At 51.6% G+C, this 14851-nt stretch overlaps 5 protein-coding genes across 5 annotated transcripts; 2 read left to right on the top strand and 3 right to left on the bottom strand.

Annotated features, from left to right (window-relative positions):
• Positions 1-2777: 2777 nt before the first annotated feature.
• B0T23DRAFT_382890 (Calcipressin-domain-containing protein) lies at positions 2778-4472 on the top strand. Its single transcript, XM_062837364.1, has one exon. The coding sequence runs from the start codon at positions 3151-3153 to the stop codon at positions 4084-4086; it is 936 nt and encodes a 311-aa protein (XP_062692156.1). The 5' UTR covers positions 2778-3150; the 3' UTR covers positions 4087-4472.
• On the bottom strand, positions 4473-6786 carry B0T23DRAFT_413584 (uncharacterized protein). Its single transcript, XM_062839526.1, has 3 exons — positions 5922-6786; positions 5676-5848; positions 4473-5645 (listed from the first exon to the last, which is right to left on the bottom strand). The coding sequence occupies exons 1-3, from the start codon at positions 6306-6308 to the stop codon at positions 4640-4642; spliced, it is 1566 nt and encodes a 521-aa protein (XP_062692155.1). The 5' UTR covers positions 6309-6786; the 3' UTR covers positions 4473-4639.
• A 258-nt stretch (positions 6787-7044) lies between these two features.
• Positions 7045-8588, top strand: B0T23DRAFT_382887 (uncharacterized protein). Its single transcript, XM_062837363.1, has one exon. The coding sequence runs from the start codon at positions 7447-7449 to the stop codon at positions 8434-8436; it is 990 nt and encodes a 329-aa protein (XP_062692154.1). The 5' UTR covers positions 7045-7446; the 3' UTR covers positions 8437-8588.
• Positions 8589-11219: 2631 nt separating this feature from the next.
• B0T23DRAFT_397033 (uncharacterized protein) lies at positions 11220-11853 on the bottom strand (the record flags this gene model as incomplete). Its single annotated transcript, XM_062838272.1, has 2 exons — positions 11220-11242; positions 11283-11853. The coding sequence occupies 2 exons, from the start codon at positions 11851-11853 to the stop codon at positions 11220-11222; spliced, it is 594 nt and encodes a 197-aa protein (XP_062692153.1).
• A 1036-nt stretch (positions 11854-12889) lies between these two features.
• On the bottom strand, positions 12890-13378 carry B0T23DRAFT_397032 (uncharacterized protein; the record flags this gene model as incomplete). The annotated part of the gene is made up of 3 exons (XM_062838271.1): positions 12890-13020; positions 13083-13200; positions 13322-13378. The coding sequence occupies 3 exons, from the start codon at positions 13376-13378 to the stop codon at positions 12890-12892; spliced, it is 306 nt and encodes a 101-aa protein (XP_062692152.1).
• Positions 13379-14851: the final 1473 nt, after the last annotated feature.

Raw genomic sequence — 14851 nt, 5'->3', positions numbered from 1 at the left:
ATGTTGCTTCAGTTGGGTTATAAGTCTTGTGACAACCTAGTCTACACATAGGTTTGAGATCATTGAACCGCATGTCGTCTGTCATATATCAAATCCTTTCCTCTCCCATGTTCTCTATCTCATGTTAGTCATCAAGATAAAACCCCAAAGATGAACCTGGGGCAAGAACACCGTGTTCACTTGATATCACTACACTACACAGGCGAGATAGTAGTAAGTAACAATGATGTCCACCTTTTGTCCGAGTACTCGATATCCATCCCAAACCGCCGTGACCCAAGCCCATTTCCTCCTCACTTCCCCCCTCCCGCTCAGCCACGATACGGTCACAGCATATCACATACCTACTACTCGATCTATCTGTCATTGGAGATAACGTTGGCAAAACCCCCCACAGACTGAAAAGAAAAAAAGAAAAAAAAGAGGAAAAGAGTAGACTAATCCACAAACGGCCCCGATACGTATGTTGGTCTTCTCGATGTGTCTTCGGCCTAATAGATAGTAGGACAAGGCCGAAAGGGTTGGTGCATGCACTGTACACTACGTAGTGCAGTGATAGAGATAATTTTCAATGATTAGCTAGGTAGGTAACTAGGTAGCTGACGACGAAAAGGGAAGGAGGCTGAGGGGAATTGTCGTAAAGAGCAACGAAGTCCCAACGGCAAGGTACCAAGATATGTACCTAGGTAGGTAGGTACCAGTGGGATGGATACTACACCACATACTACTGTACCTCGACACCACCACCCCCGGATTACATACATGCAAGTACAATATGTACGTGCTACCTTAACTATGTTAATGTACATACCAACTGCCTGCCTACCTACTTGGTACGTAAGTACGTCTAGGTAGGATAAGGTAGTGTTAAGGTGTGTGTTATGTTGAGATGCTGGACATTCAACAATTTGATCTCATCTTCCTGGAAACCTCAGCTGGTTAGGTTTTTTTTGCTGCTGCGCCTTGCTGTATCCAATCTCCCGAGGTGCCGTCAAGCCTCATATGAAGGCGAATTACATATGATACGTTTTGTGTGGCGCCACCTGATGTTATGCCCTGGTATAAGTTCGTTAATTGCCTTGCTTTTTTCGCCATAAAGGTACAGGTACAGACAGGGCTCAGGTTTGAGGACTCCAATCGAATCGAATGGAGTTGTAAAAGAGAGAGAGAGAGAGAGAGTATGAAAGTCATTGGGAATGTTATTAAGTGCTACCAGGTCTAGGGAGGTACCTACACTATTGTAGCTGTTCAAGGTTGTTGGAAGAAGAAGAAGAAGAAGAGGGGGAAAAGGGGGCTGTGCAAAAGAGAGCGGAGTAGTTTTCTTTTCAGTTCACTTTAGTTAACTGTCCGTCCCAACTTTGAGGTACCCGTAGTGTCTGGCTGGAGAAATCGGATCCTCATCGATCGGAAGAAAGAGAAATCTAGGTACATTACATTATAGGCACTAACCTGTTTCTGTTGGCGTTGTCCAAATGACTACACTTTGTGTCTTGGAATATCATCATATGGCAACCGGGATGTCTTGTCTTAGTTGGGTTCTGGGTTGTAGTCGTTGGAATTGTCTAGCCCCAGAGCAGAGCCCTCTGACTACGCCCAACAGTGAAGGCTGAGTAAAAAAATTCGAGAAAATAGGGGGGTCTTTCGGGGGGGCAATTATAGCGGTGGGTTCAGTTATTGGGCTGGGATATAGACTATGGGGTTTTTACAGGCTTTGATGGACTGAGAGGGAGTGGCTTTGTGGTCTTCTTCATCAATATTTGCCCATATCACATGAGAGAACAGCCCAAGGGAAGTCCATGGGGCTGGCTGGTAATGTGGAGATTGCACGTGTGCTGAATGATAGGAATCCAATTGCGAAGCCAAGTCTGAGCCTCAGGAGCCTCAACATTGGCATCCAATGTCCCACAATATGTTCCGGGAGTTGTTGTTGTTGTTGACAGGCGAAACCTGGAACCTCGTCACCAGCGTGCTGAGCATGGCGGCGGAGATGAGGTTGAGATTTAAGCTTGAATGATGATATGGAATGTTAGCAATATACAGGGGTTACCGCTGTTGAAGAGTACTGATCCTAAGTATCCACTAACAGCTGCAGATTGGGAGCCCTCCCTTCGCAGGCACTGCTGTGCAAACGGGGATATGCAGTGCACCGGCACGCTATCCCACATTCCCATCAGATCCCCTAGCAAATGCGCAGCAACCATGTTAGTGCACCACAGCCAAGAATACTGAGACGCACGCCGGGCAATCCGAACAAAAGACTCAGCAAGTTGAGTGAAGATCCGGATGGGCGCCGAGTCCAGAGCAGGTACCGCTGAGGCTGTGCAAAACACCTATGTCTGCAACTTCCTCGTTGTAGGATAGGGCGTTTGAATAGGTAGGTAGGTCTGGGCCTCTCCGAACCATTTTCCCTTCCGGGGCGGAGGGAGGCGTCTCGCTGATGAGACTTTGACAGCACGAAGTGGCGAGGAGGTTACGACCGGATGTCTACACTACCATAGAATGTCTGGACGGTTTAGCTTGGCACACTTCAGATCCAACCTAATGCTTGATGACCAAGACGAACAATTGGCGAAGACATGTCACCCCCTCTGGAGAGACGTGCTCAGCCATCCAACCAGCATCCATCACCATCCAGTGAACCCCATCTTCCAGGGCGGCTTTGCTGGCCTTACCAGGTACCTCCCCCGTCCGCGCCCCCCCTGTACGGCGATTCCATCCTCCCCATCCCAGCGGGTGATCACCTACCTCTACTGTAAATTGTAATCCACACGGGCGGCATGCACGCCCGGGCGCCTCTTCCGTTTCACCGCAGAGGGCATTCAAACGTGCCTTGCATTCCTTAGGTACGCACGCCGACTCCGCTGTGCTGCTGCTGTTATCGCCAACGACTCTTAAACTGCGTGCTTGCCTGCCTTCCATTCTGTTCCTCCAACAACCCGACCTTCCGTTTCCCATCATCAACCATCACCGCAAATATAAACACATCTCGGATACCCATCCAACTCTCTCCTGCCTTTTCTCCTCAACAACTCGAGCTTTTATCCTACCATAGTACTACACCACTCTCGAGCATTGAATACCTAGCCAAGTCCCCCCGCCGCTATTACATCCACGACTCCCAACCACCACAACACAACCACAACCATCACGATGGAGCCCCAACAACAACAGCAACAAGTGCCCAGCGAGCAGTCGCTCCAGCAGTCCCCCGATCTCCGCCCTGCTTCCCTCTCTCGATCCTCCACCGGCCGCTCCTCGAGGAAAGGCTCGTCTCTCAGCCTCGATCTCTCCAACCTTCCTCCTCTCAGCCAGCCCACGCCGCCTTCCAACACGCTCATCTTTACAAACATCAACTCGCTCGACGTCTTCTCCGCCGACAACCTCCAGACCATCCGCGACCTCATCAGCCAAACGGCACCCATCTTCGCCTGGTCGCCGCTCAAGTCTTTCCGCCGCATCATCGTCACCTTCTTCGACGAGCAAGCCGCTATTGCCGTCCGCTCTGTCTGGGACGGTGAGGCCATCCTCGGCGAGCGCTGCCGCGTCTACTTTGGCCAGCCCACCCCCATCGACGTATCCGCCGCCGATAAGCATCTGGCTCTGCCCGACGCCGGCAAGCTCTTCTTCATCAGCCCGCCCCCGAGCCCTCCCCACGACTGGGAGCAGCGCATGGAGGATGCCCCCAACACCATGGTGCACGCCGAGGATCTCGCCGAGGCCCTTGCCAAGCTGAGGCACCACAACAACCCCAACGGCATTGATGCCGATGTCAAGGCCCCCGTTTCCCCGGCTTCCGATGGCGGCAGCAGCAGGCCCGGTGCCGGTGGCGACTTCAAGGAGGGTGCGAGGAAGAACAGGAGTCGCAGCTCGACGCTCATCTTCCAGCCTGACAAGAAGGCTCAGACTAGCAATGGCAAGGCTAACGGCCCGGCAGTCGACTTGCCTTGTGTCACCGTTGACGATATGACGGATGAGGCGGATGCCGATGGCGATATCGACATGAGCCCTGTGTCAGACTCGCCCAGGACGAGACCTATCTTTGCGCATACCGCGAGGCCGCCTGTCGAGTTGATGCATGATGCTTGAACAAGCTGATTAGCGACTCTATTCTCTTTCTTTCATACTCTCTTTCCACGATCTTCATCATATTCTATCAACTTTTTGTCACGCAAGGAAAGGATCAGTCACATAATCGGATGTCAAGGTTGGCGGGCGTGGGCGTTTAGGTGTTAGTATCACCGGACATACTGGACGAGCAACATATTCTTCACCATTACCAGCATTCGCACAAAGTGGATGGGGTCAGAGGAAAGCAAGTCACGGGCACTATCAAAGCATGTTTGCATATTTGTAAAGGGTAAACAAAAATTGGGTTTGCAAGATTTTATCCGGTCTCTAGTCTGGAGCATAGGTCTCATGGACCGAGAGCATTTGATAGTACACAGATACAGTCAAACTAGTGCATATCAACTCTAGCATGTAAACATCTATGCTGTTCTATAGTGATATGACGGTGTGATGGCGGACAACCGACTATGGCTTTAGCTATCTCTTCCACCTTTCGTTGGTCTATATTCCGCAAGTTCATCACCATTATTCCCCCGATATCATGATAGGGCCCCATCCTACCCCTAAACCATCATCGACGAAACAACGGCGCCGTTCCAAACAACAACCCTTTAACTCCAATACACACAAGGCACCCCAGGACTGTACTCGCAACCAATAACGCCTTCAAACTCCTGAACTCCGAGCCACCATTCCTGCTAGTAATCCAGTCCCTCCAACCTTTTTTCCCCCTTCCCTTCCCCTTACCCTTCCCACCTCTTCCCTCCTCCTCGCCCCTCTCAGCACCCGTATACTTTCCCCATTCCGGCACCCACTCAAACCTAAAGTCCGCCTCCTTCCCACCTGCCATCTCAACAACCACGTTCCTCATCCACCTTCTCACCCTCTTATACCTTTCCTCCCCAGTAACAACTTCAGTCCCATCATTTTGGGGTCCACCACCCCATGATGGGACCCATTTCAACAAAAGATAATGCGCCTGCCTTGAATAGCAAAACACCATAAAAAACAAACACTGACTGATAACCAACATGGTATACCACACTCCCGGCTTTGGGATACGTAAGGTTTTGCACAGACTGGAACCATTCAACCAGTACGCCTGCGCCCGCAAGAACGACTCGGAGCTGCGCAAGGGTGGCTGGTTCGCTAGGGAGGCGATGATGTTGTTGGCCAGCACGGCGGACGTCTCGCTGGGGTGGCTGAGTTCCGAAAGCACGATTGACTCCATCACCACCTTGGCTTCCTGGGCGCTTCCAAAGGGCGTGATTTTCTGTTGCCCACCGGAAGAAGAGGGTAAAGTGATGGTGTCGGGCACGCCAATAAGATAAGCGACGTATCGCCACAAGGCCAAGTAGTCGTTGATCTCTTGTGAGGTCAAAAAGATGCCTTGACGGGGTAGGCCCATCCAGATGAGGGCCGAGGAGAAGGAGGCAATGGTGGCGATGCTGTCGAGGTCGTTAATTGGAACTCCCCATTTTTGCGTGTCCCAGTACCCTCTTTTCCCTCCTCCTTTTCCTCCTTTTCCTCCATTCCCATCCCTATCATCCTGAACAGCCAAAGTCATGATCCTCCTCCTCACCATCCCATGCAAAAACCTCACTCACACCGTACTTTTCCATCCCATTCCCCCATCACTACCACTCTCATCACCATCACCACCACCACCACCAGGCCTCATCGACCCCACCCCCTCAGTAACATCCAAAATATGCTGAAACGTCTCCAGCAATCTCCGTCTAGCCACTCGCGTCCCGAATCCCCCTGTTCTTGCTAGTGTCTCGACCACACGCGCTGAAGCCATCCCCCCCCAAGAGAGAATGGAAAGTCAAAGAAGTAATGGCGGGCCCGACGTACCGGTAGAAGACCGCTTGGCCGCGCGCGATGGACGGGTAGGAGACCCAGGCGGGGATGGTGGTTAGGTGTGTCCAGAGGGTGGAGAGGGAGGGAGAGGAGTGGTGGTAAGTTTGGAGGAGGTGGAGGAAGTCGATGGGTTGGTGGTGGTGGTGGTGGTGGTGGAGGGGGCATTGATGGCTATTTTGGGAAGGGGAAGGGGAAGGGTCAGAGGAGGAGGTAAGTCCAAGGGCGTCGAATTCGTCGAGACAGTCGTTGGTCAGTTTGTCGTAGGAGAGGGTGAGAGGGTGGAGGTCGGTGGATGTGAGGTGGGAAGGGGTCCAGTCGAAGGTGTAGCCCCAGATGTTCTTGTGGTTGGGGTTGTTGTTGTTGTTGTTGGAGCACATGTTGCGGTAGGTGTCTGTTGTTGTAGGTCAATGGAATTAGGGGTTACTTTCTGGACAAGACTTTAAAGTGTAAAGTCGAGATGTAAACAGTAGGCCGGAGTCGTGATCAGATGGGGTTCGAAGCTCTTTAAGCAGAGACTCAAGTTGTGACAATTTCGAGGAGACATTTTCCACTTGGAAGCTTGACTAGGCGAACTTGTCTGTCTTTGTTGACATTGAGAAACCTAAATAGGGAGAGAAAGCCGAGAAGATAAGAGACAGGATTGTTTAACTATGGCCTCGTTGGGATGAGATCAATATGATATCAAATACCAAGAGCTGGTTGGGGTAACAGGTCGTTTTTCTCGGTGAGATCTTCACTGTCAATAGTCGGGACTGCGATGTCCACGTCGATGTAGGGTAGAAGAGCCGGAGTAGAATAAGTTGTTTTGGTAACTACTTTGTCTGTCAACCAGTAACGGTAAGCTGTACTATGCAGATATTCACTTGACATATTTCCCCGCTCCAAGTTATGGTTATATGCCGTGGAACCATGATGGTTGAGGGATTCATTGATGCCATCTTCCCCACATTTTGGTGATCTCAAGGGAAGACATCCCAGCATGGCCCGAGGCCAGATGCAGTCCACGGTCCTCTTGTGTTATGGTGAGGAGTTAAAGCCATCAACATAAAAGTGAAGAGTGTCACCGGTCTTAGTTGAGACGACCACGATAGCTTCAAGCTTGAGGTTACACAAAGTAAACGATGCTAGAAACTGTCAGCAACCAGAGTTGACGCAGTCGGGTGAGGCGTTAAGGTACTGATAAGACTTATAACAGATAAGGAAAACGGGGCTGGTGGGGCGCTAGTGCTGAGACCGATGCACGCTAACAGAATGCCCCATAGGGATGAGTTTCAGTGGGCAGGCAAGCAAGCAAGGCCTCTCGCGTCCGAGGACCCTGGGGAAATTTTTCGAAAACCGCCAACGTCGATATCTTATCATCGTTTCCTTGTCGCCATCATTTGGACAATTTCAGAACCGCAAGACTTGAAGCCATCGCGCTCACCTCAGGCTCTTCTCCCATCGAGCCGCCATTAATTTGACTACCCAAACAATCACCTCTACCTTATCCTCAATATTACTGCCCGTCATATCACAATGAGTTGCTCTTGCAACACCGCCGCGCTGCGGATCTTTGTGCGAAACGTCGCCAACATCCAAGTACCCTCATCTCAACAAGTCACCCCAAGAGCGCTTCCTGGCTTCCACCGGCAAATTACTACATCTCTACCTTTCCATACACGATCTCTACACACAACGCGCGCTGCCCGTAGCGATTCCACAGAGCATGTCTCCGAGGAGGCATCAACGGCCACAGAGAAACCGAAAGCCCCGAAACTGCTCTTCCGAAAAACCAATGCCCCTGCCAACCCGAACTGGATGGGAGAGCAGCCTCCAAGACGTCAAGACCACAAGCCTCGAGAGTTGAAAAAAGCCAGGCGAGACCATGGAGCGCACACATCGCAAGAAGAAGGAGACCACACAGAGCCTACAAAGAAGAAGAACAGGTGGAGAGACCTACCAGAAGAGGAGCGTCGAGAACTCTATGCCAAAATGGGCAAAGAGATGCCCGACGAGGCCGAGAGGCAAGCGCGGAAGCAAGAGCAACAGCAGCAAAAGCTGAGGGCGTCACTCGAGGAGCCCAAAAAGCACAACCCGGCCCACCCCAGGCGAGAGAGCTGGCAACACCAGAAGAACGCTTTGAAAGAAAAGTTCCCTGAGGGTTGGAAGCCGCTCAAGAAGCTGTCGCCCGACGCGCTGGAGGGCATTCGGGCGCTGCATAAGCAGTTCCCCGAGGAGTACACGACCGAAGTGCTGTCCAACAAGTTCCAGGTGTCGCCCGAGGCGATCCGCAGGATCCTCAAGAGCAAGTGGCGGCCGGACCCGGAAGAGGAGATTGAGCGCCAGGAGAGGTGGTTCAAGCGTGGAAAGCAGATTTGGCAGAGGTATGCCGAGTTGGGCGTGAAGCCGCCCAAGAAGTGGCGGGAGCAAGGCATTAGACCGAATAAATACTGGAAGGAAGGGGAGGAGAAGACGTTCAAGGATCGCCAGATTGCGAATGTCAAGCTGCATCGGAGCTTGTTGTGAAAAGGGAGTCCGTTTCTCACTCTACTATTTACCTACTCTTGGGTATGAAACGAGAGAACTTGGCTTTGGCGGCGTGGCAGCAAGCAATCAGATCACCGCTCAATACCCAAGTTACGACCGACTGTAATAATAGGAAAAAAAAAAAAAAAAAAGAATCGTCTTTCAGTCATGATCTGACATTATGGCAGAGCAAAATCACGGGATAGACTTGATCGTCCACCGCAGCAAAAGGAAGCTAACCATCCACTCATCTATATTTGAACGTACCAATCCCACTGGAGATCGGGCCGGATAAATCGACTGTGTGCCCAGATAGATCCCCTGTGTGGAACCGGTCTGGCCAATGATTCACCCATGTTCTCGCCCGCCAAATTTCCACCAAAATGACATGTGTGCAACATCCACACCAAAATTGCACAAGGATTTACACAGACGAGGCTTTCTGAGATGCTGATTTACATGAATATGCTGAAATCGTAGAGTTTATATTTATACTGGTATATATAATCTACTGGTGTTGGTACTGCTGGCTCGACTGGGAGAACCAGTACAGCTGTTGGGACTGCTGTTGGCCAGATGGTGGCGGCTGGTAAGGATTTAGATACAGCGGCTGCTGTGAGGGAGGGGGGGGCATCATCAGCTGGCGGGTGGGCTGGTGATATTGCTGTTGTTGATACCCTTGGTATACTGGTGACGGCGGCGGGGGTTGAGCTCGTTGTTGTTGACTCGTGAGCTCTCGCAGCCGTGCCTCCAGCTGTGCCTCTCTTTGCCGTGACTCTCTCAACTCCTGGAGTTGTGTTTTCAATATCTCTGTCTCCAGCCTCGCGCTCTCTGCCGCCGCTTTTGCCTCCTGCTCCCTCTGACTGGCCAGTACTGCTTTGGTCATCCTCTTCTTCTTGGGAGGCTGTGAAGCCTTGGGGGGGGCATCATGAGATGGATCGCATCTAACGCTGGAGGAGGGGAGAGGAGGGAGCGCGGGCATGGCGGGCATGGGCTGGGCACCGTTGCGAGCCTTCCAGCGGTTGGTGACAACTGGGAGAGGGTCTCTCTCCCTACGTAGTGACAGCCACTCTGTAGACAACGGCTGGTAAAAGACACGGTTAGTAAGCGCACTAGATAAATGATATTTAAGAGAGGGATATTTATTTACCGTGTCTGGTTTGAGCAACCAGTGCTTATCGACCATACTTTGAGGTATGGTACCGTTCAACCGTACGATATCAATTATCCCGTGCCAGCAGGGTAAGCCATACTGCCTCGTAAAGTGGGTAGAGCACTTTGCTTTTAGTCCCTCCAAGTCAGACTGTGAGCGCTTGAGATTATCACTGGCCAGTTGAGCTTGCCGTTGGAGTAACTCAAGGCAAGCGAAGCTGGTGATGAACTTCAAGTCCGCCAGAGCAGTATGCCTGAACTTCGCCACGTCTTTTGAGATCTGATACGTGTATTTGATCGTGAAGTTCTCTTTCAACCGCTTGAGGGTTTCGGTGATGGCGCCCAGTAACTGGTTGAGATCAATACGACGATTCTTGAGTAGTGCTTTCAAGACGCCGTGGGCACCTTCTGTGCGGGAGGTTACTCGTATACCAAAATTGCGGTATGATCTGATGGCGAAATGGGCAAACTCGTACCTCAACGGGAGGTAAACGTAGAGAAGGTAGTCGGTTATGGCTGTAAAAAGAGGGATTAGTAATTATACAGATAATAATAGAAAGATGTGATAATCGTACCTTTTTGCTTGGGGAACTCCCTCAACAACACCCGCCATTGCTGGTAGAATCCCTCCTCTGTATCAGAGTACACCACTGCCCTCCACGCGGCTAAGATCCCATCCGCGTTGTCGATCCATTCACGGTTTGAACCATGGGGGGCACGACCGTTGATGGGTTGAATGAAGGGATTCTTAGTCCCTGACTCGAGGTGGTGATTCCGGTCATCTCCATTCAACAACTGGGCGGCGACTTGGCGAGCAGTAGAGTCTTCGTTGGCGGGGTTGATATCCATATGATGGTGATCCTCACGGAGATGACTCCCGTCACTGCCACGGTTACCCAACGCTGTACCCTCAAGACTACCCTCCCACTTCTTTTTGACGTTGAAGGCAACGTTCTTCATCACGTGCCAGAGACAGATCTGGTGCTGGGTTATGGGGAAGACTGCCCGGCAAGCTCTCTTACACGCTTTATCGTAGTCGGTGACAATGACTAGAGGCTGGGGGATACCATACTTTGAGAGCATGGCATCGATTTGCTGAAATGCCCATGTAAAGCATGCCTCCTTCTCGCCACTTAACAAGCAATAACCGATATTGAAAGTCGTATGCATGGCCGTTATCCCACATATTTGAAGGAGAGGCATGTCGAACTTGTTGACTTTGTACGTGCAGTCCAAGCTCATGACTTCGGGATTCTTCCTCAACTGGTCAATACACCATGGATAAGTCCAAAAGATTCTCTCAATCAGACCAAACTCCTCGCCGTTGTGACGGTAGACTTCATGATGAATCCCCTCTGTTGACTGTAACCGGTCGAGAAATTGTTGGGTCGGTGTGAGGGCACCCGCTTGCTTCGTTCTGTTGGCCGCCAGTACGTTGAGTACGTCGCGTTGCGTGATGGCAATACCAGGGAACTCGTCACGGATAGTAGACGCGATGTCTGACGAGGAAGTCTTTGGTTGCTTGGCCAACCGAAGGATACTGGCGGTTACCTCCTCTGTGCGGTGTTGGCGACGATTGACGGCGAGATAACTGGCGCTGTTGGGGTCGAGGGGATGGCTGTGGTCTCCCCTCATGAGGGTAAACTGCCATACCCTGGTTTTGGTGCTGAATACCAGCTTTGCTTGCCACTCACAGTTTCTTTTCATACTCGCTGCCAACGGTCTTTGGAGCGGGGCGTCGTTGTCGCGTTTCTTGCCCCCGCGCTTCTTCGCCATAACACACTCGATATCGTACCGACAAGGGAACCGAGTTGCTCCCTCTGTCCGGTAGTTACTGGCACGGTTCTTAGAAACACCAAATCCGAGTTGTCTGGCGATGTCACTGATCTCTCTGACGGCGGCGTCGACGTCGGTCCACTGGCGAGAAGAAAGCTCGGCGAGGGCGGGCTCCTTCTTGCCAACCTCCTCCTCATTCTCTGTCTCTTTGTCTTGGTCCGAGGAAGAACTCGACGACGACGACGAGCTCGAGGAGCTTGAGGGGGAGCGACGGCGGCGGTGGAACACGGGGATCGCTGGAGCTGGGGCCGGAGCTGGAGATGGAGATGGCTTCTCGTCTTTGATGAGGTCGTTGATATCGAGAAACTCGTGGTCATCGTCGCGCGGTTCAGTCTTGATCCATTCAATTGAGGGGGTCGGACTGGGCGCGCGCGCGAGTATGGGGGAGCCCGCTGGGGAGGAGGCAGTCAGATCGATAACTTCAGGCATTTCTACAGCGCACGGTTAGTAATCTCGATAAGTATGACCCCCTCAACACCACACTCACTGGCTCGATAGTAAATAATGACGGCGACGGCGATGTGCTCAATTGCTTCAATCGTTACTGCTGAGGTACAGAGATGTCACACGATGTTGCTCGCTAGCAAATTTGGCGGGCGCTGACATGGTTTGCCATTGGTCGGGCGGCCCCCACACAGGGGATCTATCTGGGCACACAGTCGATTTATCCGGCCCGCTGGAGATAGCTGCAGATAACAAGTCATGAACGAATGCGGCTCGTCCAGCCACGTGGTCAGGACATGCGGAACACTTGCACAGCACACACAGCGAACCCTTTTAGCGGTCAAATCGTCTGTGCTTGAAATAGAAGCTTGGTCGGATTTCATCGGCGCGTTCGGCGGAAAAGAGTAATCAGGCTGGATGGCGGGAGTAGGTAGTCCACATGCTCAGCAGTCAGACGGAGCTTCGGCCTCCCGACTTGCGATGAAGATACCCTCAAATCATGACTGCTGGAAGACATATCGGAACTTTCCCATCTTGGGCAACCGATAACTATCTATGCTTGAGCTGGATAGGCTGGAACCAACGATGCGACGACGACAACAACGACGACAACGACGCCACAGGAAAGTAAGCCATCCGGTCCGGTGGTACTTTCTTTCACTCTTTTTGCGCTTTCGTCATTATTATTATTATTATTATTATTATTATTATTCCCTGTCCGTCATCAACGCCCACAGACGTAATCGTACATTACGTGGCCTTCCATCGACTTCCTACCTTAGTGTATGTAGATTCTTCGCATTGACTTAAGCACTGCGGCCCGACGGAAGAAAGGAAAATAGCCATGATAACGCCATGGGTTTTTACACGTTGGGACATGGAGTGAAGATTTGGGGGGGATTGGATGGCTCACTCGTCCGACAGTTGACACCGTATCTTGTGTACGGATCTCTCTGTCTGGTCTGCTTATGTATGTGGATCTCAGCCGCATCCGAAGCTATAGTGTAGGGTTCATCCGTCGTCAGTCAATGTATATCGGTGGTAGTGGTGGTGGTGGTGATGGTGGTGTGGTTGTCTCTCGGCTCGGCTGTCTCTCCCCAACCCAAGGTCTCGCCCCTCGTCGTGTCCGTGCCCAGACAACGAACACAAGGCCTGGACAGCACGTTTTTTTTTTTTTTTTTTTTTTTTTTTTTCGGTCTTCACTTGTTCTTCACCTTCCAGTGCACCTGTGATGCCAAATTTGGAAACTTCCACCTCTTCTTCTTCTTCTTCTTCTTCTCCTTTCTGGCGAAGGCGTGCTAACGTAAGGATATTCCGTTCCTGTTCACATGCCTATGGAGTGTAGGTAAGTATTTTTAAACACGAGGACATCTAGTGTAATCCTACACTGCACTGATGGCGAATGAAGATGATGTGCCCTCATGACCATCTGATCTTTCTAACCCTTTTCTACCTCGGCGAAAAAAAAAAGAAAAAAAAAAGGGAAAAGACTGGGTCGACTTTTGGCCATGTGGGGACATACTGTGGGAAAGGGAAAGAAAAAGTCGATGCCACAGGTTTAACGACGCCGGAGTCTAGGAGAAGATGAGCGTTTATAAAGTCGACTCGTGAGCAGAATTGGATGGCAAAAGACGATTGATTCATCCACACACGCAGCGTCAGCGGGAAACATGGCATTCCACCGCAATGTGTGTCTCTCTCTGAAGCTATGTATTTGTCGGCGGCGGCGGCGAGAACCGAGTGAGGATCCCTGGGAAGGAGTCTCAGCTTGCGGCGCCTATCAGTTCGAAGATCCAACCGATAAACAGGAAACTGATGGGACTTGAGGTGTCGAAGATGGGCCGCCCATCCTCCAAGCCACCTCCCGAATTCGGCCAAGTGCGGTTTCTATGTATAAAATAAGAATTAGACGCGATGTGACTTGTACCCGCATAGCGTCCGCATCCCAAAATCTGTGGCTACTATTGGTCAGTGTGGGCGCTTGCGCCTGCACCATACACAAGGCATCGACAGGGGAGCCGGGGGGGTTCAGTTGGTGATGGACTGTGGTGGTGGACAGTTGGTGGACGAAGGCGTGGTGGTGAAGAGGGGGCCTAAATCCAACCAACCAACCACAGACCTTTGTCCGTCTGCGTTCACAGTGGTGTCACCATCCTTTGCGTTCCCTTGTTCTGTTCTTTTTTTTTTTTTTTCTTTTCTTCCCCATATCCTTGTCGTCGTCACCGAGGAACATTGGAATAGAGGGGAAATGGAAGGGATTGTACGCCCAGCTGGAAGTACTGAGGAGGGGGGGCCGAGGGGCTTTTCTTGTGAGTTGTGAGCTTGTCATACATCACACACGACTGGATCGATCCAGACAAACAGAAATGAACCGGTTGGGTGTTGCCGGTTACTGTGCGATTTCGGGTTCACCAGCTCTTCCTAGACTTCCCGTCGGAGCATGCGTGTGGATAGGATAGCCTCGAGGACGGGGACATGGATGACGGACCGCGCGGCGACGGGGCTTCGAGGAGTGTGTCCTCCGTTGGTTCAGAATGTTGTTGTTGTTGCTAGGCGGGTGTTGTGTGTGTGAGGAGGAGGAGGAGGAGCATGGGAGGAGCATGGCTCATGGCGCTTCCACAACGCTTCCCCTCCTCAGACCTCCCTCTCTCCCATATGTTCATACCACACTACAACATAGACTAGTGTACAGTATCTTTCACCAACCTAACTAACTCATCTACCACCAACTGGCAACGACTGGTCTCCCGTCCGTCAATAGTTGCCCTCCCTGATCCGCCAGCCCTCCCGCCCACCCTACATACTTGCCGCCGTCGCCACCAGCACGCACCCGTACCACATAGTGACACTACTATCCGGCACACGTAAAAGGATCTGCTGCTCGTTGGGCCCATCATGTCACATCATTTACTATACTACTACCGTTCTATATAGCCGCCCGTGTCCCCCCTCGGCATCCCCCCTTCCCCTACGCACGTTTTTT

This window comes from Neurospora hispaniola, assembly GCF_033458365.1.
Source record: "Neurospora hispaniola strain FGSC 10403 chromosome Unknown B0T23scaffold_5, whole genome shotgun sequence".
In the NCBI taxonomy this organism is placed as follows: Eukaryota; Fungi; Ascomycota; class Sordariomycetes; order Sordariales; family Sordariaceae; genus Neurospora; species Neurospora hispaniola.
Note: the sequence above shows the minus strand (reverse complement) of the source record. Positions and strands in the feature narration are given on the sequence as shown.

Bases quoted from the DNA above. Each gene is read 5' to 3' on its own strand.
- B0T23DRAFT_382890 (XM_062837364.1), top strand. From the start codon at position 3,151: ATGGAGCCCCAACAACAACAGCAACAAGTGCCCAGCGAGCAGTCGCTC.
- B0T23DRAFT_413584 (XM_062839526.1), bottom strand. From the start codon at position 6,308: ATGTGCTCCAACAACAACAACAACAACCCCAACCACAAGAACATCTGG. The intron at 5,849-5,921 runs GTCGGGCCCGCC...CGTGTGGTCGAG, and splicing joins AAGCGGTCTTCTACCGGTAC to ACACTAGCAAGAACAGGGGG. The intron at 5,646-5,675 runs GTGAGTGAGGTT...TGGGATGGTGAG, and splicing joins ATGGGATGGAAAAGTACGGT to GAGGAGGATCATGACTTTGG.
- B0T23DRAFT_382887 (XM_062837363.1), top strand. From the start codon at position 7,447: ATGAGTTGCTCTTGCAACACCGCCGCGCTGCGGATCTTTGTGCGAAAC.